Below are 24,476 nucleotides of genomic sequence, written 5' to 3'. Positions count from 1 at the left end.
CAGAAAACCTAGTGGCAAAAACACAGTTGTTTTTTCCTGTGATGTTCTGCTGTGGCGAATGCCCTTATCTCCTGCCTGCTGTGTGCCATAGATGCGTCAAATGAGGCACATCAAATGGCACACATCAGTTATCTCACTCAGTGCATCTCGGCCTTAAGAGGTGTCGTTCAGGTGGTACATGTTATTGATATCACCAGTAAAGTCCTATTCCCATGATTTCCACCTTTAGAAAAGAAAGTTGTTCTCATACATATACGTGGAGTACAATGAGTTCATCTGCCATGACTATTGCTGTGTTTTCAAAAACTGACCTTTTGACAAGTGAATTATCTGCTAATACCACTTAAAACGTCTATTTTTAGCAAAAGATTTTCAGGTTCGGTGAGCAAGACAACTTAATTCAGGCTCATTACGTGAGTCAAAAGCCAGGCAAAATATCTCTTCTTTCAGACGTTGTCCCTCCTACCCTGTCTTCAGTCTTTTCTCCCTTTCGTTTACCTGAAAGTCAGCTTGGGATGAGCTTTAACGGTACCATACTGAAGATCCAAATTGTTTCACAGGTTGAGGACACTACTGCAGATGTTATCAAATTCAATCTTTATTCTGTTCATGCCGCAGACTGTGTGAAAAACGTAAGGTCACTCTGTGCATATTGATTCTGTCAGGTCTGTTTTGCCTTGCAAATTTGGCCAAAAGTTTGAAACTATGAAATAGGGGCATTTGTGAATGGGAAAAATCTAAATCTCTTTTGATTAAATTGTATGAAGGCATGTTACACGTTGCATACTTAATGGAATAGCAATGAGGAAAGGAGCCTGACTTTGAAAGGACACCACTCTTGAGTATTCTTGGGTAGGCCATTCTTGAGTAAGCTTTATCAGTATAAAGAGGGGGGAAAAAACGTGAAGGCCATCCAGAATTTCAGAGCAAGTACAGATGCTCACAGAGCTACACCACAAGCCTGGTATATGACAAACATCAAGAAATATTCAACATCGTCCAGTCCCTCGTTACTCTCCTGTCAGGTCTATACTGTGAGCAGTCGTCTGAGGGCTGAAGACAGGTGCTCCGATTGGGGTATTTTGAGTGCAGGTTATTAGCACATCTTGAATTTCCTCTCCGTGATCCACTACCCGACAGCCCCTCAACCAAGTAAAACCCATCCAGCCCAGTAATCTATTTAAAGCCAGCCTTTTTGTCAAATCTTAGATCATATGAAATTACAAAAGAAGCTTTGCATGGAAAGTAGGTAATGTCCTGCTTAATCCCCACCCACCCATTGCTTTCGGGTTACAAATGACTAAACTGGAATGGTGTGTCAGTACGTTTGTGTGTGCTTGTGTGGACACGTGTGGGAGTAAATATTGAATTTAGGGATCGTTGCGATCAAACTGCTTGACGACTTGCCCCGCCCCTTCTCACACTTGATTGGTTAAGTGTCCGGGACAGGCTCATTCTCATTGGTGTATTTTTTGTCAACACGGTTGCCGGTTCCTTCCTTGTTGATGTGGACGGAGGGGAGAGCGACGGGTGAGCCCCGAGTTGTCCGCACGGAAAAAACCATGAAGAAAAAGCGGCGTATTTGAGCAGGAAACACGGAGGGAATACGTCGAGTGTGCGAGGCTTTGAGACTCTTGATTTCTTATCGTCAATTATTTCGTTTGGAGCTACTTTGTATTTCGCTAGCTCGGTTGTGTTGCAGTCCTATCCGTAGCTCGCTAGTCAAAATTAGCTGCTAACTGAGCTAGCTACCCTTACATGCTAGTTAGCTTGTGCAGTGCACCTGTCACCAGCCACCGTTTTTACAGCTTCTCTGTCCTTCATATATCGAAATTCAAAGTCTTATTAGATCTTTCAGATATATACGGTCGTTGAATTAATCATTGTAGCTGTATTGTCAGTCACAGCCAAGTAGGGTCCCAAACAAACTTCCGCTGGCTGCAGCGGAGCTAGACAAAGAAGATGAAATAGCCTGCTCTCCTGACGTCCAGAAACAAGGGATGTGCCGCAAACCAGTATTTGTAGGCGTCATGTCGGATAATCTGAGCCCAAGATAAGTTAGTATATCGCACAAAAAGAGATAAAACGCGAAGAAGAAGAGATGGCTTCCTCTAAAGCGAAGGTAGGGGTCAACCACGAAAGCAACTCCGTGAGAGAGGGTAGAAATAACGCTGGCGGTGCGGTGATGTCAGCTGGAGAGGCATCGCTGAACAACCGGATATATTGTCTCGACGATCTAGAGACAATTTCCACTGTCGGTGAGTCATTGGGAAAGGGTTAGGTGTTTGAAATGGTCCGAGCTTGAACAGTCAAGTCTGAAATACTTTGCTAACTGACACATCCAGATTTGCTGACAGCAAAAACTGACCTCGTCACCCGCAGGTTTTGCATTGCCACGGGACAGCATTGTTTGTCACACTGCTCAAGTCCAAAATTGTAAAATAGCATCAAATGTAGTATTGGTGCCTTCCATGACCTCTGCAACTAACCGCCCTTGAGAAGCTTAGCGAGTACTGAGTAACCCCTCAAACTAGGTTTAGGCCAGATAATGACAGGTGAGACTTTTCGTTTTGATAAGGGGGCATGCGTTCATTTAAAAAAAAAAAAAAAAATTTTGGCCCAACAAGCACAATAGTAATGTATAAGAATGGTTTGCAGTAACCTGATTAGGATTAAAATTATCAAGTGAAAAAAAAACAGAAAAATTGTGGCAGTGCGTTAACAATCAATTGTATTTGTTTATTTCTACTGTTTGTAGTCTTGTAGCTGAGGATATGTTTTAAGTTTAGCAGGAGAGGATCCACTAACAGCTAAAATTACATAGACCTACATAATATCTTTTCAGTGTCATGGCAAAGTATTAAGGTTATTTCTTAATATCAAAAATATTTCTGCGCAGCTACTGATGGGTTGTCTTTGTAAGCTTACATCAGTATAAGATAGTCTACATGGTCTAAGTGCCTAAAAAAGAATAGGAGCTCAAGTCAACGGTTTATTGTCCTTTGCAGTTAAACGTGTACAAATGAAATCAAATGTGTACCTTAAAGGTCATCTTAGGTCACTGTGTCACAGTTGACGTCAAGTAGACAGACAGAGTTAACCTTGAAAAAATCCCATCCAAGACAGAGATGGTTAACATTTCAGTACATGTCACACCAGGCTTTAAAAACTACAGTGGGCAGCAGCTATCTGAAGAGAATTACTGCACTACTTTGAAAAGTGCACACTGTTGAATGTTGCTTTGCGGTTTCACAGCCCTTCATCTTCGTAAATCCGGATCTGCTCCTTGGATCTCAATTTCATCAGATTTCTGTGTACAGTAGAGTCACAGCCATGAATCAGGCTTTTTGCATTACAGTATAATAATTCAGGAATTTACCCCTTGAAGCCATTTACTCTGTTTCAACCTCACTCCTGCCCCTAAGAGGAACAGTGTCTTGTTTGCAGTTGTAAGGAACTTGTCTTAACATTTGCCACCATTAAGGCTGTCTGATCCTGATAGGCCAGATAGGGAGGAGGATTCATTAATTAACAGCATAGTCTTTTAATAGGTGTCTTATTATAGGCTAGTTTGATAAAACGTCTGATATATGGTATTATGCTTCATACTTCATGGGTAGCTCATCAATATACATTAGGATACATGCAAGCAACCAGTGCTGTCTGTCAGAGAGTTGTGCACCAGGGAATGGCAGTCGTCCCATGCTGTTGGGAGAAAGCTTGAAGCTTATGAGCCCGCATAAAAATCCAATTTGCCAAGCCATTTTGTCTGATGAGAGGGATTTGCTGCCTAAAACAAATCAGCTAAAGCTCTTTATCTGCTGGCTGTTGTTTAATTGTCATTGAAATTATGAGGCAACTCTCTTGTGCCATTAGATTTATGCTCTGGTTTTACATGCTTTGATATCCTATAGGAAAAGGGAGAAATTGCCACTATGTGGCAGGTGCATAGTGCCATTCCAGGCACGGTCCTATGGGAACAAAATTGCAATTGTTGTCCAAAAGGATCATCATTTGCGATATCTGCAGCTTGAACAGACTTTGCGGGATTTGTTGATCTGCCGAGTTTGAGTCGATTACTTATAGACTCTGTTCTCTGCCAGTACAGCTAGAATTGCTAAACTCACATGCAATGTAGTTTTATGTTTAGCCTCAAACCATGGCAGGTCTGTCACTTTATCTTGTAAATTCAGCTGGCCATCTCTCAGTTAGTTTAAACAGTAGGCTTTGTACTCACTGAATCTGCTTTTTATTTGTTCATTCATTTGCTATTTATTTATTTACCCCCTTTTGTATGCTTTGTATTGGAAAAATTCATGCAAAGTAGGCCTGGCATGGTGGAGAGACCATTTGGACAGAGTGAAATATTACACTGGTTCTCTCCTTGTCTCATCACCTTAAAACCAAAACTACTTCCTCTCATGTTTACTGCCCTCCTTCCATGTTGCCACGGTAACATGCAGAGACAAAGGATCGCTGTAGGTAAAGCCGACCATGCAAGACGACCAACATTCCTTTAGTCAGTTACGCCATCAGGGTTTCATGTCTGACTCAGAGTGGGTGCTCCGTGGCGTGGTCATCAACCTTCCTGTCCTCCTCCCTGTTTGTCATGACACAACACAACATGGGTAGGAGGAAGGAATGGAAGAACTCCTTCCTCATTTGTTATTTTGTTCCCTAGGATAGAAAACAGTAACAATAATAATAATGGACGCCAGGGGAACATGAGTAATATGTTCGTCCTACTTTACTTTTCTTTCTTTCTTTCTTTATTTTTTTTTTTACAATGACATTTTGCCCCAACCACACACACACACCTAGCAACTTACTCTGCCCTACCTGAACCAGGGTTCATATCCAGTCGGGGCCAGATCCAATCCCAAACCCCTCTGCTTACCCTAATCTGTGTTTGTATCCTGCCCCACCTCTGCCCAACCATCTCCCCACCTCTGCAAAGTCATCTGCAAACACACATACACGTACGTTACTCAAACCAGCATTTATGTTCACCCTCTACACAAGCATGTCCTCTGCTTTCTGTGGTTGATGGTCAATGTACTTGCTTTCATGTGAAGCACATTGTATTGACTTTTATGAAAAAATATGCTATATAAAAGTTCTTTGATTGGTTGATTGTGTCTAAATGTTGTTACAGAAAATGTTTTCCTGTTTTTTGGGCCATCTTAAATAATTTTCAGTTTCATTCATTATTTCTAGCAGTTGTCCAATTTATTGATTTATTATTTATTCATCTATTTCATTTAATCAAGCAGAAGTGAACCAGATGGTAACCTTTTATTTGACAGCCTGTGTTTATCCCGTATGCCGGAGCTTTCCATCACAATGTTTAATCACGTCTCCCCATGTCTCTACCGCCCCAGGCACGGGGACCTTTGGCCGCGTCTTCCTTGTCAAGGACAAGAAGAGCAGGGCCTTTTATGCGCTCAAGCAAATGAAGATCCCTGACGTGATCCGACTGAAGCAAGAGCAGCACGTCCACAACGAGAAGGAAGTTTTGACAGAGGTCAACCACCCCTTCCTCATCCGGCTGTGAGTGTGCCCCCCCCCCCCCATTGTCATCGGTGACATGCCGAAGGGGGAAGAAAACCCAGAAAAATATCTTTTTCCTTGATTATGTGAAGCACTTTGTTTGCAGTCGAAGTAGATGTTTGTGCTCGCTGTTCCAACTCACACTGGGACAGATCAACCAGTAAATCAATAAAAACGTGGTTTCATTTTTTTGGCTTGCATAACACTTTTTAAACGTAAAATGAGTTAAGCATCTGTTTTGAACAGTTGCATCTTTAATTGGATATAAAGGACAGGTGTTAATCGAAATAATAAAACCTGGGGGGGGGATCCATTCAGTGCAAAGTCGCATTAAGTCATAATGATTTGAATACCACAGCATTTCCCCAAAATTGCAATGCTGAAGCATGATGATCAGATGCTGTGAAGAGGTTTGATGTGATGATTTCTACCTCATTTAATGGAATGGTTGAATTTGAATCATTTAAATGTTTACTTGGGGAATTTTTTTTCTTTGAATTAATGCGGTTTTCACGTTTTACTATAGATGCGAGGGGATGGAACCTTAAAAGATCATAACATAATGTGATATTTGAAAATCGCTATATGTATTGAATCAGCTGTAATATATCATAATATCCAATCGGGAGGAATCGGCTGAGTCCCAGCACCAATAAAAGCCAACAGTCTGAAATAAACTGGCTCCCTTTCTGGGGATTCAGCCCGGTTTGTCTTCACCCTCTCTCCAGCCACTTTGATGCAGTTGACCAGCAGTTGCAGTGCACAGTAAGCAGGGTAAATACACCTTCCAACAACCAATACAATTATGCACCTTTATCTCTGTGCCTGTTTATGTGAACCCCCTACTGTTTCCTGTGTGAATGTCACAGGGGTTGTCAGATGGGAGGAGTGCGTTTAAATGTTCGGTGTTAACAGTTCTACATGCTGTGTTGTGTGACACACTGGTAGTGGAAAAGAATTTCCTCCCGAGGACAATAAACTATCGGGCTGTTCCATCTCTATCTGTCTCTTCCTATATGGTTCGATGTACCAATTTGACTGATCCAGGAATATTCTTGAGGGTCTTAGGACAGGCGGCGGCATTTACTGTATCAACTTGGCATGTTAAACCTCTCGAGACCGTAACTCTGACTGAAGGTTTCTAAATAAGCTTGATATGGCTTTCTTTATATTTGAGAGGCTGCATTTCTTTTGGCCTTGGTTTAATATCTTTATATTCTACCACCACTGGCAGGTTTTGGACCCACCATGACGAACAGTTCCTCTATATGCTCATGGACTTTGTGCCAGGTGGTGAGCTGTTCAGCTACCTGCGCAGCCGTGGCCGGTTCAGTAACGCCACGGGCCTCTTCTACACCACGGAGATTGTGTGCGCCATCGAGTACCTGCACTCCAAAGAGATAGTCTACCGCGACCTGAAGCCGGAGAACATCCTCCTGGATGGGGAGGGCCACATCCGCCTCACCGACTTTGGCTTTGCTAAGAAACTCTCTGACAGGTATCAAAAGCATATTCCGGGCTCTCTCTGGACCTCTTTGTAACAGGAAAAGAAATGGGGTTGAATTTCAGCACTCACAGCGTTTGGCTTCAGACCTATTTCTGTTATCAGTGTAAATGTTTTACAATGGCTACTATTTGGATACTTAAATATCGAATGGCTTTTTCAGTATTAAGTAAACATTGGCTGCAAATGAATGCAAAGCAGATCAGCTTATGCCATGTGTTAGTGTGCAGTGGCACTATGTGTAGATTTAACCGATATAGTGAAACAGTTGGTATGAAACCTGCACAAAACTAAAATATGAAGTTAATTTGAATGTTATCTGAAACATAACATGGCCCATGAAATGTGCTCTCTCAACTTTGCAGAGAACCACTAACTTACTCCCTGCCTTGATATATTTCTGGCATATAAATTGAAGAGTAGTAATCTCAAACTTTCCCCAGCTAAGCACATAATTTTTGAAATTTGTCAGAGGCCACCCAGCTGTTAAACAGAATAATAAAGAACTGAACCTTTATGAATGACAGAAGAGTATATAGACTGGTACCGGTCCTGTGCATTCACTGCATTGCATTCATGCTTGATCTGAGCTATATTCTAGCCAGCAACATTACTCTGCCCTCCACTCAGATTTAGTTTCACCTTCAAGTCATATTACATTTTCTGAGATGAAAGTTACACTCAGTAGTTAATTTTGTTTGACAAATTACCACATGGCCTTTATTAACATATTTAATTGTTGACAAGAAGTTTGCAATTTGGATTGGAGGGTGCCTTTAACGAGAGCAAGGTAAAAGAGCCGATGTGTGTACGTGGGTGCACATACACACATACCCTACTTTATGTGTCTGTCCTTAACAGCTCTTTCAGTCTTTATTCTTGGGAAAAGAGATGAAGAAAACAGCTGAAGTTTTTGGTGCAGATCTCCTGGGATGATCAGGTGGAAGTCGGGGGGGGGGGGAGTGTGGGAGGGGTAGAACCTGTCACAGTCATTTCATCCTCGTCCCAGTGCTCTGCCCACCCCTCCCCCATCCTCTAAATTTGGAATGGTGGATGGCTGTGTGATATTAATAACATTGCTGATTTCTTGGCCAATAGGCTTTGCCCAGATGTCCTTGGAAAACTCGAAGGGATGTGGGGGGGTGGACGGGGTGAGGGGGAATCCTTCAAACCCTGAGAACCCCATCATGTCATGACTCAAGGACAAACTTCCCAGACTGATGCTATTTCTTTCGGATTAGACGTACACCAAACTAGGTCTTCCCATTGACCTCAGCTGACTTAAAAAGATGTAGCAGAGCAGAAGAGACAGCTCGGTATCTTCAGTGCACCGTCGGTACCGAAGCGTTGCAAACGAGCCCCACCGAGTACAGTGGTGACCCCCTCTGACATGTAAACATAATGGAATAAGATTACATTTTCCCCCGGACTGGGAGAGTAAAACAGATTGGGAGTAGATACCTTTCTGATGTGCGAGTGACCCACTTATATAAATGGAGGGCAGCAGAATTGCCTGGGATAGGATTCAGCAGTGGGAAGACAACAGCCTTGTTGCCACTGGGCACTCCTGTATGTTCCGTGGGGCTTCATGATGATGGAAATGCAGCAGTGCTCGGTCCTTCCCCGTGCTTCCACAGTGCCCCCTGCCGGCACACCTGATTTTCAAACGGTGTGTGACAATTAAAAAAAATTTTTTTTTGATGACGCATTAGAGAAACCCAAAACACAGTTTGTTATTTTCTCCAACTGCACACGTTTGTCCGTTAGCGTAATATGTTCAGTGTCCGGACGGTTAGTCCCACAAGATCACAAGCCTCATCATCCTCCAACAAGCCCCCATTATTTCCATAAGAATTGCCGTCGCCATAGCAACTAGCCGAGAGAGGTCATTACCCAGGTGATATCAGTGACAGACAATGAAAAGCCCGGCGCCAGGCCGAGTGCTCTTCAGAGGAGGACAAGTGGCTTTCAGAGAGAACACGGTCAGTGTTTGTCACACACACAGACACACGGTACCAGTGAGCTACCCTGTCAAGAAAGTAGTGAGAAACAGTACTTGCTGTTATTTTCTTTTGTCAAAAGTGTTTCACTCCGAGATGAGCTTGTCAAGGTATTTTCATTTTGTATGTCATACTGTGTCCTTGCATGGGTTTGTTTTCCTTCCAGTGTGAGCATCCCATCGAGTCATGCTTTATGTATCTGCTAATTTGTTAAGCTCATGATGAAAACTTGACAGTTTTATTGCGAGCCATTCAGACACGCCGTTCTGGTTTTGCCAGGCCATAATTGCTGGATGACTAGAGATTTAATACCGCATGGAAGTTCTACATCCCTCTAGTACTATATATTTAGTCACAGACGGGTCCGATGACATGGATGGTTTGCTTTACCTTATGGTGTTGTGTCTCCCATGTAACCGAAGCCCTCTCCTTTACACTGTGTGGAATGTGTAGCGTAATCTGGACCGACCTAAAGAAGCAGCTGAGGCTGTGACCCATCCCTGTTCAAACAACAGTAATTGTTTACCAGCAGAGATATGCTCTTTAACAGGGTAATACTTGGGATAAGGGCCACATATTCTGGACATAACAAGCTTCTGTTGCCAATGATTGGCAGGCAGACTAGTCACACAACAGGATGGAGATTTGCAAATAGGATTAAATGCCCAATGTTAGGCTCACAGTAAATAAATTAATAATAAAATGATTAAGATATTGTAAATATGATATATGTCTGTGAATGTTCTCATTCATCCACGTCATGGTTATCCAAAGGAATTGAATCAAGTGCAACTGGACTTGGTATATATCCGTGAAGACGTTTCGCCTCTCATCCAAGAGGCTTCCTCAGTTCGTGCCTTTCTGACTATACCAAGTCCAGTTGCACTCGATTCAATTCCTTTGGCTAAATATGATATATGATTTTTTACATTTTTTTTTGATAGAGGACTTTGTTTAAAAGTGCTATTGCTGATACACCCCCCCCCTTCTCTATATTTGCCCCACCGCATCTGTTCCTTTTCATTCCCAGGACATGGACGCTTTGTGGCACTCCCGAGTACCTTGCTCCAGAAGTCATACAAAGCAAGGGCCACGGCCGCGCAGTTGACTGGTGGGCCTTGGGCATCCTCATCTTTGAAATGCTGGCAGGGTAGGTGGTCTTTCCTCTGCCCATTTCAAACACAAGGGGGCATTATCCTCCACAAGAGTAACTGTTCCAAGGCTGGATAAGGTGAGCTTTTTATCCAGAACCAACGTGTAGTTTCAGAAAAGTTAGATTTCAGAGCGTATCAGCACATCTCATAAACTGTCAGCACATTTCATAAAATGTGGTTGCATGAACAAACAGAACTTCTGCTGAGCCTGTCCTAGTCCAAGACATCAGAGAACAGATGTCAGCAGGAACTTCTCATTTTATTGTTGAGATGACTTATGTAACACAGAAACAAAACACACACATACACATCACCTAACGCTGGATGAATTCGTCTTCATTTGGGCAAGTTGTAAACTTTGCTGTGCTTCTCTTTAGGTGCTTAGGTTATTTGTGGCAGTTGGAGGCTGGGGAGGGTAAAAGAGCCCAAAATAAACTGTTCAAAGACCGTGTGCCTGCAACACAGAAAGCAAAGCTATGTAATTATTTTTGTCAGTTTTAATCATCTCACCTGTCGTTGTGTTCAGCATTACATAACACCCACACACACACACACACACACACACACACACACACACACACACACACACCATGAAGCCAATAAGGTCTTTAACTGATGCTTGAGAACATCTCATGATCTACTAATGTCCAACGCCAAACCTGTCCTGCAGGTTCTGAGACACAATCTGGGACCAGCACTCTGCTTATTACATCACTGCACAGCTGCCTTGGTAGGTAAAACAGGTGTTTATAATCTAGGCGCAGGTGTAGGTAATAAGACAAAAGCCTTGGCCAATTATCCGTGTTTATGGCAATGCACCATATTGGTAGAAAATGCTTTGCAATGCTGTGAGGATGAGATAAATGGGAACGTTTGACTAGGTGGAGCCTTGACAACCTCCGCCCAGTCAATACTAATGTCCTTTGTTATCTTTAATGAATAGCCATGTGAGGCAAGTTCACATTCTGCAGTGCATTCTTCATAATGGTAGAGAGACTCAATTATTTGGCAGTGTGTGTGGATGTGATCTGAACTCTCTGACCCCTAGTTAATCAGCTGCTTTAATCTGTGTGAAGGGGGAATACAATCTCTTGTCATGCTGGCAGCTAGGTGAGAAAACACGTCTCGAAACGTAACGTACACTCGCAGAAGGACGTCTTACATTGTACCACAGTATGCTTTATCATACAATGCCAGAGATTGTTTTATGATCTTGAAAAGATTTTGTTCTCTATACTGCCATAAATCACTGCATTGCAGCAGTTCATGGAGCAAAAAAAATACAACTGCGACAAAGAACCCAGAAATACTCCTGCTGCGTGGCATCAAATAATTTCTATTTATTTGTGAAAATTCCCAACTAAGCTAAATACATCCCCAGTGAGATCAATTTGATTTGTGCAAAATGACTTTCTCAAGTGTTCTGTCATCATTAAGTTCACTGCATACAACTGAAATGTGTCACTGGATAGTCTGACCTGAGTTTACCGTTTGATCACTGCTGGGCGCCGTGATAGAAATGGCCTTCAGTGTTGAGGTTGATTTAAAAAGTGAGTTTAACAAGACTTCAGGGACGGTTTAGTTGCTGTACTGTCACCAAGCAGGCAATTAATTGAACCAGTTCAGTGCAATGACGGTCTTGACTGCAGGCGCTCGCCTCGACACATGATAGTGGAGACACACTTTCAGTCGATCTGAATTGACAAGAAAGGCCTGCTGCTCTTGGCCTGTGCTTGGCCTGCCCCTATTTTCATACACTTTTTTTTTTTATGAAGCAGTTGGAAAAGTTGCATGACCATCAATAAGAAGAAAAATGTGACCTTGTCAAACGCCTTCATCAGGCCGGCCTTTGAAGTGTTGCTGTTCTGGCAGAGACTAGGTGCTGAGCCAGCCCCAGCATCTTGCCAGACGTGTCCATGAAGGGGGCTACCTAACGCCGCCAGACAAAAGGCTCCGTTCACATGCTCAAGGAAAGGCTTTGCCGTTGCACGCCCGCTTTTGCCAAAGGTCCTGCTCTAAGAATGTAACGGGTGCTTCTGAAAAGTTCATGTTGGCAGACCCTCCTCCTGCATGGTAAAGCACAAGTTAGGAAAACCTCTGGAAAGTGATCCAAGCCCTCCAGTGAGGTATCTTGGATGTTGGAGGGATCTATTGATCTATAAGGCCCCTGTGATAATGTTAGTGAGTAAGTACACCTTTGATTTGTTCATCAGTTTGAGAAGCTGACTGCTCTTCTCGATGATAACCTAACATCTGTGTGTGTGTGTGTGTGTGTGTGTGTGTGTGTGTGTGTGTGTGTGTGTGTGTATAGCCCCATCTTCCACCTAAACGGTCTGTTTCATCTTGCATGTTTCGATGGGATGCTAACTTCACAGGAAGGCAGCCTCTTATTTCAGCAAGTTATTGTTGATTTTACCTTGAGTTGCTTTATGCCCTGTAGTGTGTCTTCTCTATTCTCTCTACACCCACAAACACCCAGCACAATCACAGAGACGCCTACCTTGTTGAAAAACGTCTCCTTTATGTAACAACAAAAGTAGTTGATCTATCTTTTTCTTTCTTTTCTATCCCTCTCTGTCTCTCTCTCTCACTTTATTTTACCTGAAAGTCTGCTTGAATGTGTAAGTAGGCATACACATGATTGGTTTACAGTGGCTCTGAAAGCAAAGCCACATTGGAGAAACCCAGGGCCATTGATTGTTCCCCCCCCCTTTTTTTTTTTCTCCTCCCAAATTGTACATGGCCCATCACCCCACTCTCTGAGCCGTCCCGGTCGCTGCTTCACCCCCTCTGCCGATCCGGGAAGGGCTGCAAACTACCACATGCCTCCTCTGATACATGTGGAGTCACCAGCCGCTTCTTTTCACCTGACAGTGAGGAGTTTCACCAGGGGGACGTAGCGTGTGGGAAGATCACGCTGCCTGCCCCCCCCCCAACAGGCGCTCCAACCAACCAGAGAAGGCGCTAGTGCAGCGACCAGGACACATACCCACATCCGGTTTCCCGCCCGCAGACACGGCCAGTTGTGTCTGTAGGGAAGCCCGACCAAGCCAGAGGTAACACGGGGATTCGAACCAGCGATCCCCGTGTTGGTAGGCAACGGAATAGACCACCACGCCACCCGGACGCCCTGGGGGGGTGTCACAGCTACCTTTTACATCATCAGTAGCAAAATGTGAAAACAAGTTGCCTTTAAGCCATTCTGACCCAACTCCCAATAGCCTTTGAGTTTGCTCTAGGGTCTCTATCATTTGAATTGCTGAAATAAGTAAAATGGGGGGGGGGGGGGGGATTTGAACATAAAGGCAGATCCTGTTGTTGAATTTTAAATAGATATCTATCTCTGAAACAATTTTATGGATTGACTGAATTTAAATGAGTTTGACCCTTCTTCCCATCCCCTCAACTCACCACACCTCCTTGGGCAGCCCCGGCTTATCTCAGTCCAGTGGAGTGTCTGATGTTTTCGCGATGGAGATTCTGGTGAAGTGCCCCATCTTTTTAGTGCTTTGGAGGAGTTTTAGGAGTAATTCTGGTTTGGACAAAGACATTTACCAAGTTTATTCTATTTCATTTTATGCACCATTTTTAAGTGGCTCTCAAAAAAAAAAAAGTTTGGTTAATTGTTGAAATGTCAGTTTCCGAGCAATTTGTATTTTGATTATCCCATATTAGTTTGTTTTGGACTGGGGTTTTTGTGTTTTGATTTTCCTTTAGTTCTCTACCCCTCCCACACGGGCTAGCTCTGCCTAATCTTGCCCACTGGCGAGCTCCACCAGCAGCAGATCGCCAGGACAGTCTGGCCTCTCCTGCTGATTCATCCCTTGGCTTCTGGCATCTTCTGCCCTCATGCATGGCCAGACCTTGCCTCCTTCCTCGCTCCTCCCTTCCCCCATGTATTCTCTGGAGATTCTTGTGGATTCTTGTCCATAGTTTCGGAGAGTAACTGCAGTGCAAAACACACAATCAAGGTAGTGCATGGGTTTTTATGGGAGAGAAGATTTGAAAGTTTTCAATTTGAGACTGGATTTGCTTGAGCCTAGGATGTGTACATGGTTTCAGTCCAGGAGAAGACAAAACTATGCAGTACTGAGTGAGGATTGTTGTATGGCGTAAGCTTAGTCATGTCGTAACATCCAGAAATGGTTTTAGGTTCGCATTATCGTTGAGTCAAAGACTGAATGTCGGGTTCTGGTGCTCTTAGAGAGGTACACACAGTTCAAGTGAAACAAATGGTTGGAATTGCTGGATGTCTGTAGTAGAGGAAATAGTTATGAATATTGATTTTTTTTTTTTTATCTCTGAACTCCACAACCCATTTTCTGAATTCTCTCTCTGCTGTTGTCATGACAAGCCAGTGATTTACAGCTGCTTGGCTTTCATGTAAAAAGCCAAAACTGTCTTTGTTTTGTTTTCATGGTGTCTCTCCACAGTCCATTTTGACTGCTGATACCACTGTTCACCAAAGCTTGAATCTTGTCAGAAAATGGCGGTATGGTATCACCCCCAACCCACCCCCCACCCCTCTCAGAAATGACCCAGATTCCCCAGCAATGACTACATCATTTTTTTGGATCCACGCTAAAGTAAAAAGCAAAGCGCTGGAGTCTGTGGTGCACCTCCCCCCCACAGTTTCAGACCCCCCCCCCAACCCACAGTCTCCTGACTCTGGGGGTTTTTTGACTGGCGAGGCAAGCGGCGTGTGACAAACTGCTGCGATTATGCGCCTGTCTGCTCCATGCGTAATGCATTTAGGGCTGGTCCCATTATGTAATTTGTGGGTAATGACTTGTCCAGGCCAGAGGAGAGGGAGCACAGGAGTGCTGGGAAAGCACTCGGCTCCGAGCCTGGAGTCACCACATTGCAGCAGTGGCGGCGGCGGCAGAAGGCCCGGGGGTATGGAAGGTTGGAAATGTGCACACAGCGCCAAACGGTCACATAGCGGCACACATGGATTACTGTGCAGGCATCCTCACTGATGCACAAACTTGGGAAAAACAGTCACTTACACACACATATGCCTGCAGGAGCAGTGGACCGGCGCATTGAGGTCAAGTGCACACTTGCCTGCACATGCACGCACTCACCCGTGCACACAAGCGCAATAGGCAGGTTGTCACCCGGGGAGAATTATACTGCGGGGGGTAAGGGAGGGGTATTTCATCTGTGAGAGGCCTAAGACCAAAGTGGTGACCTATCTGCATGTCTTGAGGCTCTCATGTGTTGTCCATGTATGCGGTTTTCTTCTCGGGATCTGTAGTCCACTCGCCTGTCTGCTCCCTGTGTCAGGCTGATTTTAACACAGCGCCATGCAAGTAAGGAGCAGAGATTCGGAATGGTTCACTGGACATGACATTTATTTTCTTCCAACAGGTACCCCCCGTTTTTTGATGACAACCCATTTGGCATCTATCAGAAGATCCTGGCCGGAAAGCTGGAATTCCCACGGCATCTAGACTTCTATGTGAAGTAAGCTCAGGGGAGGATGTCAAAAGTCAATATAGACTTGTAGCCTGTAGTTTACTGCCAAGCCTCCGTACTCTGTGTGCGCGTGCGCGTGTGTGTGCATCTAGTACCCCTCTAATTGTTGAATTTTAACATTAGCATATCCTCTCTTATATTGACCAACTTTTTTAAGTTCTTTCATTTAAAACCAAAACAGCCTGTGGTTATGCTCGCTCATTTGCGCTGCATGAGCTCTGATCAGTAAGGAGTTATTGGCTCCCCTCTGAGGCTTATTGGAATTGTTCCACCTACCATTCTCTGTATTATCGTATTACTTCAAACTGGTGGGAGTCACAATGGCTGTGGATTGAGCCTGTAAGTGCCGCAGTGTGCCTTTTAGCAGTTTGGCCAATTAGTTCCCCGGAGCTGCAGAGGCAGCTCAGGTGGACATGTGGTTGGTAATGACACACCCAGCTGATTTGAACCCATCCCCCATGGGTCACACTGCCCATTAGAACAGCTGCAGGGCAAAGGAATGTGCAAGAATATAGGCTCTGTTTATATGTGTGAGTGCTCACTCCATCAGCCCCGGTTCTGTGGCCCAAGAGAGGCCAGACTCAATACTGTTTCTCCAGATATTTCAGCCATCTTAGAACTTCCCACTGTTAAGTCATGTGTCTTCTGGCCAGCAGAGAGATTTAAAATACTTCCTTTGTTAGAATCATTCTCACACCATCCCACGTCGCAGTGCCATCCATCATGAATGAAAGCCCACTACTGCAGGCAAAAGTGTGCTGTGTCAAACAGAAGCTACTGGATAGCATATGATAATGGGAGCATGGATAGGTCCCCTGCAAGATCTGTTTTAAGACTTAAAAGGCATTAGATAAAAAATTGACTTGGTTCTTTCTGTGAACGGATGATGTATGTAGACCCTACATCTTCAACTGTTTCCTGGCTTCATTCTCCACTACCTCCCTATTTCATTAGAACTGTGTCGACAGACTCTTTGGTTACGGAAGCTTGCTAGTCTGTAGTTATGCCGGTATCTGCAGTGTATAAAAGGTATAGTATGTGAATGCACATTTATCAGTTTCAACTCTGAACTCTAGAGTTTTATGTCACTTCTATCTCTCGCTTTGACCTTGATCAGACTTTTTAGTGCCGCAAATCCAGGAAAATATTAATATTTCTGCCCAATTCTTACCTTAATAAAATCTCTGGAGGACTGGCTTTGAGTATAGACAGGATTTAGGCAAAAAAAAGAAAGAAAAAAGAATGAAAAATAGCTGACAGTCAATATCCAGCTATTGTATTTATGAGCCTGTCAGCAGCTCATTGGATTTGAAATATAGCACCTTTATGGAAAAGCGCTCCTCATCTTCGGCGGGTATCGCATTTCATCCCAGAAGCGTACACTATGTCACTTTATAAGAACTCTGTGAATCATCCCCTCTCCCCTTATCGCGTGCCCATATCACACACACACTTTTTCATAGTCATAGAATGTCCCAGTCCACAAAAAAAAGGTGCTCAGATTCTTCAATTAAAAGATTGTCAAAGGGACACAACTCACTTAGCCGACCCGCCTCACCCTGTACAGGCTATCAGGCTACCCACAGTTTGAGAGCATTTGTCATCCTGACAGTCTTGGAAGGACCTTCTGGCTTTTCTCTTTTTTTTTTTTTTGCTTTTGGGGGCTTTGCTTTTAAGTGACATAAAGTGTTTGAACCACTGATTTATTTTTTTCTTTTCCCAGAGACCTCATCAAGAAGTTTCTTGTCATTGACCGAGCCAGACGACTAGGCAACATGAAGGTGAGTTGATAAGACTTCCCACTCGTTCTCCTTCCCTTCCCCTCCCTCCGACAGCATCCCTCACTGTATTTTATAACCTCAGTAGGTAGTTTGACGTCACTGCTCTTGAGAACCAGGACGGGATAGGAAAAGCCCCCACAGACCTCCTTAACGTCTGCATTTGTTTCCAATTAGCAAGATGCAAAGGAAAGGTTACTGTTGAGGGAGTTGTGCGCCTGCAGACGCTTACAACAGCAAAGATGCACATATCTGTGTGCGGTCACATTACTCACACCTTTGCCTGTAATAAATGGTGGTGTTGAAAAACATTAATATGATTACTCTTCTCTTCTTCCCCTCGTCGACCTGATAAAATTTGAGTTTTTGGTAAAAGGGTTGCACACATAGTTTGGGTTTGTGCCTCCAGCTCTCTGTGCTGGAAGCTACTTCAAATCTCACAAGTGTTTCCAAACAGTGTGCCAAATAAGCAACACTACATAGCAACAATAATAGTTCCCATCAGTCTGCAGCTGTTTTAAGTCGATACTAACCTGAACCTTTATAGTGACTGTCTCTGATTCCGAACGATGCCCACTTAGTATAGTGATATGTTATTTCACTGGAGTCAGTGAATCTCCTTGACACCCTCATGTCGAGTTTGGCCCCGATTTATGAAAAGCGGATTAGGAAAAACAGTTGTCGTTTTGAATAAATCTGCTTCATTTTTCCCGTGGGTCTCCAAACCGTCCCTGACAGCAACACGAGAGCGCTTAAACGGAGCTGAAATAAGGGAAGGCAAAGTCTTTTGACTAATTTTTCTGTGCGGCCTCGGGAACTTCAGACAATTTTTTTTCCCTTTTTCCTCAGCAATCGTCTGAAAGAATTACAGAATGGAAAATTGGTAGTGTGTCCATATTAAATGTGTGCAAGCCAACCATTTCATCATTCATGAATGGGAGTATGTATTAACCATTCAAAGTGAAAGACACAAGTGTTTCAATTAACGTGACTCAGAAGGCGGAGTGGGAGTATAAGAGCTGCTCTCAATAAAACAAATGCCAGTCTAAGCAGAGTGATTAACACACCATAATCCCAGACACGCTGGTATTGATTTGTAACTGCCAATATTCCTCCACAGAACACAAGTCAGGTGGCTCCTTCCCACAACGATGATGGTTCTGTGCTCTGAGAGAGGGGAAGACATCATTTTGATCAGAGCCCCCCATTTTTTTAATATTTTTTTTCAATATTCATTTTGTTTTCAGGGCTATTCAAAATCAAGATGATAGGGAAATCCTCTTTTGATCGATCCTGCCGGTTGGACGGCTTTAAAACAGTCTAGCGATGCAGATGCTTACAAAGCAAAGCCAGACACAAAGTCGAAAGGCTTACGCCGTCACGGAGTTTTGACAATAATCGAATCTGATACAAAGTTCACGTGTAACGTGTCACAGATTGCGACAAGGCAGCAGCTGCAGATCACTTCCAGCGTGTTGTTGGAGCATTGCAGAGGCAGAAACACTGATCACATCCCAAATGTTTTTGTCCACTTAGGCCAAACCGACAGGGAAACGATCACAATTCTCAACATTATCTCTATTTGTTGTGGGGATACCACTAAGCAGCCTTCTGTGTGTCTCTGAAACGCTGCTGAAATGTGCAAAAGTGTCACTGATGGACAATCTGTGAATGTGAAAACTATTACCCTTACTTCCTGGTTTGCCTCTAACTTATGTGGGCTATGCGGAAATAGGCTAAAAAGCAGATGAAAATGTGAATAACAACACTACACACAGCTGTTATAGCAAATGCCACCAAATGGCATATGAAGACTGCGATTCATGGGTGCGCCGGTGACATCACTGATGGATGCTTTTACACTCAACACACATAGAGAGATGATGATAAAAACCAGGATTGTTTCCCTTTAATGCATCTTTCAGTAACAGAAACACATCAGATCTGTGCTTGTTTCTGTGACAGTAATGTAACTTGGATAGACTTCGGTCCTTGGTACAGTACTAGCGGTGAATAAGCATCTGCACGGCACCCCTTCATCAAGTTATATGAATGACTGTGTTTCATTGTTTTTAATATTGCTGTGCAACTGTTTCAGAACGGGGCAGAGGACGTGAAAAAGCACCGGTGGTTCAAGACGATTGACTGGGAGGCCGTGCCTCTGAGGAAACTTAAGGTGAGCGGTGGTCGGCGCTATTCCCTCATTCAGCATCTGCGTTCATTTTGCACTCTCCTAATACCCGCATCCAAATCAGACGGGCTATTCCATAGTTCAGTACCCTGCTTTTAAAATGTTAAGAACACCTTTATATTCATTTACACTCAGTTTTGCACAAATTATCACCTGCCCCACTTATTAGAAAACACTCTTTAATCTACTTCCTCCAACCTGTCTACATCTTCACCCTTGCATGTTTGTGGTGGATTTTACTAATCTGACCTGATAATAGTTTTATTGAATCATACCTGCAGAAGTGTAGACGCACATTTTCTCTGTTTGTAGTCTCAACGGTAATCAAACTCACGCTGTGTAAACTCTCTGTCATGATTTACCCATAGGGCTAAACAGTTCAGGACTTCTGAGTGTATTAGTAATTGAGGATGGCGCTCATTGGTATGTTATTATGAGAGGAAATGTCTAAACGTAGAGCTGCAGATGTTTTGAACGCTGAAAGGGAAAACGTCAGCTCTGTCTCTAGCTCTTAATTTAGTCAGATGCCCAAGGAGGAGAAGTGGTTCTTCAGAAGGACTGTCTGAAAACCAAGAAATCTGGATCTGTAAAGAACCGTCATATTGACCTGTCGTTGTTCACTTGCCTCCAAAATGTTAACTTTTGAATTTTTGTTGGGATTAAAAACCAGTTTATTCTTTACACTGTAGCATAGCTTAGCGCTGTAATGGTCATCAAAAACACGTACATTGGCATCCGGGTGGCATGGCGGTCCATTTCATTGCCTACCAACACGGGGATCGGTGGTTCGAATCCCCCTGTTACCTCCGGCTTGGCCGGGCATCCCTACAGACACAATTGGCCATGTCTGCGGGCGGTAAACTGGATGTGGGGGTGTGTCCTGGTCGCTGCAGTAGCGCCTCCTCTGATCGGTCAGGGCGCCTGTTGAGGGGGGGGGACTGGGGGGAATAGCGTGATCCTCCCATGCGCTACATTCACCTGGTGAAACTCCTCACTGCCAGGTGAAAAGAAGCGGCTGGTGACTCCACATGTATCAGAGGAGGCATGTGGTAGTCTGCAGCCCTCCCCGGATCGGCAGAGGGGGTGGAGCAGCGACCGGGATGGCTCGGAAGAGTGGGGTAATTGGCCAAGTACAACTGGGGAGAAAAGGGGGGGGAATCCCCCCCCCAAAAAAAAGATGCCTTGTGCAGGTTATACCATCAGTCAACGTTGAGCATTGGTATGCATCTGAAAGTTTTGTTGTGTCTCCGCAGCCACCCATCACCCCTAAGGTTTCTCATGAGGGAGACACCTCCAACTTTGACGTCTACCCCGAGGACGAGTGGAAGAAAGACGCCCCCGTGCCTCAAAAGGATTTGGAGATCTTCAAGAACTTCTGACACCTGACCCCAGAACCCAGACCAGTAGCAGCATATCATGTAACAACCATCTGAGGTCATTCTAAAGGGGTTTCAATGATATGTGTAGTGAGCATTAGGAAAATACATGTTAACCAATGGAGAGGGGGAGTTTATAATTAATGAAATAAAATGGCCCCCCTTCCAAAGAAGCATTACTGATCGATTGATATCAAATACACAAGAAACGCATCCAAGAGTTTAATTATTCCACATAATTATATTTCTTTACAACTCTTTTGATGTTCTTAGTTTTGATTTTCAATTCTTTTTGTTCCGTGTTTTTTTATTTTTTTTAATTTATATCATTATTTCTCTGAGCCTTTTCATATTATGCAAAAAAAAAAAATTGTTCCTTTGGTACCAAAGGACTGTTACTTTATATGTTGGGGGGAAAAGAATATAATGAAAACTTTTTTATATTGTTTTATATTGTTGTCTCAATTGAGAGGTTCTTTTAAAAAGTTAAGAAAATTAATGCTTATGATCCAAAAATGCTGTTTTATTCTTATTTAAATGTAAATAGATTGAATTCAGGCCATATCCTACATGGTAGTTTTTATTAGACTGTACCACGTCGCTGTTCATGACTGGAGCCCAGCACAGTGTCCATCACAGGTGTGTAGTTGTTGGCTGGCCAGTAGTCACGACACATTTTTCCACATCACAGTCTCACAAAATGAGCTTGTATGTCTGCATGCATCAGTCATACGTACAAGCCAGTACTCGGTTGCACTTGTAAAAAGGTGCCTTATACTGTAGTGTAGTTTCACGGGCATGATGTCTCCAAATCGTAACGTCTCTCAGCTTTATGTGTTCACGCAAGCAGCGCAAAGGAACGCCGTGCTGTCGGCTGTTCGGATATGGGAAGCGGTTTTGTGTTGGAAGGGGACCGAATCCCGGTGCTGAGCCTGCCGTCGTGTTTTTCCCCCTTTTTCTCCTCAGCGCTGTTATTCGCTGTTCTTTGGCTGCGACTGATCAGGGGTAACCCCATCCCCGACCAAGTACTCGGTTATTACGCCGCCATATGTCACATCTGTTCTGGATGCAGGCGCCTCATCGTTCTGAAGTCTGTCTCCTCACATAAGGCTCGACTGTTACCATCGTTCTCATGCCTTGAAGTGGGTCGAGTAAGGAAAAGGCAACGGCAGGTGTGTTGTCGCACACGATAGAATAACAGTCAGTATTCAATAACATTTCAATGAATCATGTACTCTTATTTACCAGCAGCGGGCGTCATCATCAGCGATTGAAATAATTTTTTTTTTAGAATAGTCTCCAAAGAACAGTTTACGGTTTGGTACCCTAGTTTCAGTGTCACTGCAGTGTCAAATTCGCAGGAATCGTTTACATCCATCCGTTTCTTGGAAATGAATCATGTGCAGGCATGACCAGACCAGACCAGACCATCTCTAGTTCACATCTCAGTCAGCAGCTGTTGTTTCCTCCCTCTGTAGAACTAGTGTTTCTTTTTGTGAGGGGATTTGAAATGATCACTCCTCCTAATGATGCCTGTAACACAACTTTGTATTAAATAGATCCTGGCAACGAGGAGACGTTGGACTGGATTCAGTAAGGAGCTTGTCTATTTAGTACAATTTTTGTACAATGCATGTATTGTCTGTAACCCCACTCACCCCAGGTACCTTTATTTTCTGTGTGGTGCTAACTTTGTCTCTGTATGAAATCTGTTTTTTTTTTTTTATTCTGAACCTTTGCCTTTTTTTTTTTAAGAAATTTTTTATTCAATTGTTTATTTTTATTTTTTATTTTTTTTCTACTTCTAGAAACAACCGTACATCATTTTCTACCCAATGCCTTTTATTATCGGTCCGTGTATCACTTTAAATTGCGAAAGTGAAAGCAATGGCAAGTATTTGTACAAGGTATAGAATACGCCAACCTTCATCCCGAGGTTTTGAAAATGGAGACGACAAGGAATAAACACATTCTCCTTTCTGATGTCCCCTTGTCCTCTCTAGTGTTCTTGCTGTCTGTCAGAGTTGCTTGCCTTTTCACATGACGAGCATATGGAGTTGTGGAGCTCCCGATGCCATCAGAAGGCCAGCTGACGGGAGATTTTTTGTTGGCATTGTTGGTTTGGAGATATTCAGCCAGACAAGACTGCAACACACCACAAAGTTGCCCATCTATGTCTCTCTGTGTTTGTCTGTCTGTCTGTGAATCTGTCTGTTTACCTTGTCTCAAATCTATAGCTGTCTGTAGCTATCTCCATCTACTACTACTACTACTACTTTTGGCTGCTCCCACAGCAGATCATCCGTTTCCATCTCTTCCAGTCTTCTGCATCGTCCTCTGTCACACCAGCCACCTGCGTGTCCTCTCTCACCATATCCATAAACCTCCTCTTTGGCCTTCCTCTTCCCTGGCAGCTCCACATTCAGCATCCTTCTCCCAGTATACCCAGCGTCTCTCCTCCACACATGTCCAAACCATCTCAATCTTGCCTCTCTTGCTTTGTCTCCAAACCGTCCAACCTGAGCTGTCCCTCTAATACACTGGTTCCTAATCCTGTCCTTCTTCGTCACTCCCAAGGAAGATCTTGGCATCGTCAACTCTGCCACCTCCACCTCCAGCTCCACCTCCTGTCTTTTCCTCAGTGCCACTGTCTCCAAACCATATAACATAGCTGGTCTGTAGATATCTCTATCTAATCAAAAGAAAGACAACAGAAGACTTGGATCATGTTATCGGTGCCTTTGTGTGCTATGGCAGCAGTATGTTGGTATTTGTTTGGACAAATGCTTACCCCCCCCCCCCTTTTTCTCCCCAATTGTATCCGGCCAATTACGCCACTCTTCCGAGTCGTCATGGTCGCTGCTCCACCCCCTCTGCCGATCCAGGGAGGGCTGCAGACTACCACATGCCTCCTCCGATACATGTGGAGTCGCCAGCCGCTCCTTTTCACCTGACAGTGAGGAGTATCACCAGGGGGACGTAGCACATGGGAGGATCACGCTATTCCCCCCCAGCTCCCCCTCCCCCTGCGAAAAGGCACCCCAGCTGACCAGAAGAGGCACTAGTGCAGCGACCAGGACACATACCCACATCTGGCTTCCCACCCGCAGACACGGCCAGTTGTGTCTGTAGGGACGCCCAACCAAGCCGGAGGTAACACGGAGACTCAAACCGCCGATCCCTGTGTTGGTAGGCAACGGAATAGACCGCCATGCCACCCAGATGCCCTGGACAAACACTTTTTATCAGACGGAAATTCTCTGATAAAACCTTTCAGTATCGCCAACACCCTCGCCACTGAACTGCCCCTGGCGTCGGTGGTCTTGTGTTTTCGTAGGGCCGCATTTGTGCTCAAGGCTCTTTTCTTTCTTGTTTTTTTTTTTTTAAATCATCATTTATCATAATAATTCAGTGCTTTCAGATGCTTGACACTAAGCCTCCT

General features: G+C 44.0%; 1 protein-coding gene across 1 annotated transcript; it reads left to right on the top strand.

Annotated features, from left to right (window-relative positions):
* Positions 1–1,523: 1,523 nt before the first annotated feature.
* On the top strand, positions 1,524–23,013 carry prkx (protein kinase X-linked). Its single transcript, XM_056300928.1, has 8 exons — positions 1,524–2,258; positions 5,382–5,550; positions 6,785–7,048; positions 10,085–10,204; positions 15,582–15,677; positions 17,413–17,470; positions 19,566–19,643; positions 20,912–23,013. Exons 1-8 carry the CDS (start codon positions 2,102–2,104, stop codon positions 21,035–21,037), a joined length of 1,068 nt encoding a protein of 355 aa, XP_056156903.1. The 5' UTR covers positions 1,524–2,101; the 3' UTR covers positions 21,038–23,013.
* The last annotated feature ends 1,463 nt before the right edge of the window (positions 23,014–24,476 follow it).

The sequence above is a fragment of the Lampris incognitus genome, chromosome 21 (assembly GCF_029633865.1).
Source record: "Lampris incognitus isolate fLamInc1 chromosome 21, fLamInc1.hap2, whole genome shotgun sequence".
Classification (NCBI taxonomy): Eukaryota; Metazoa; Chordata; class Actinopteri; order Lampriformes; family Lampridae; genus Lampris; species Lampris incognitus.
The sequence above is the reverse complement of the archived record's forward strand: the minus strand, read 5'-3'. Positions and strand labels throughout refer to the sequence as shown.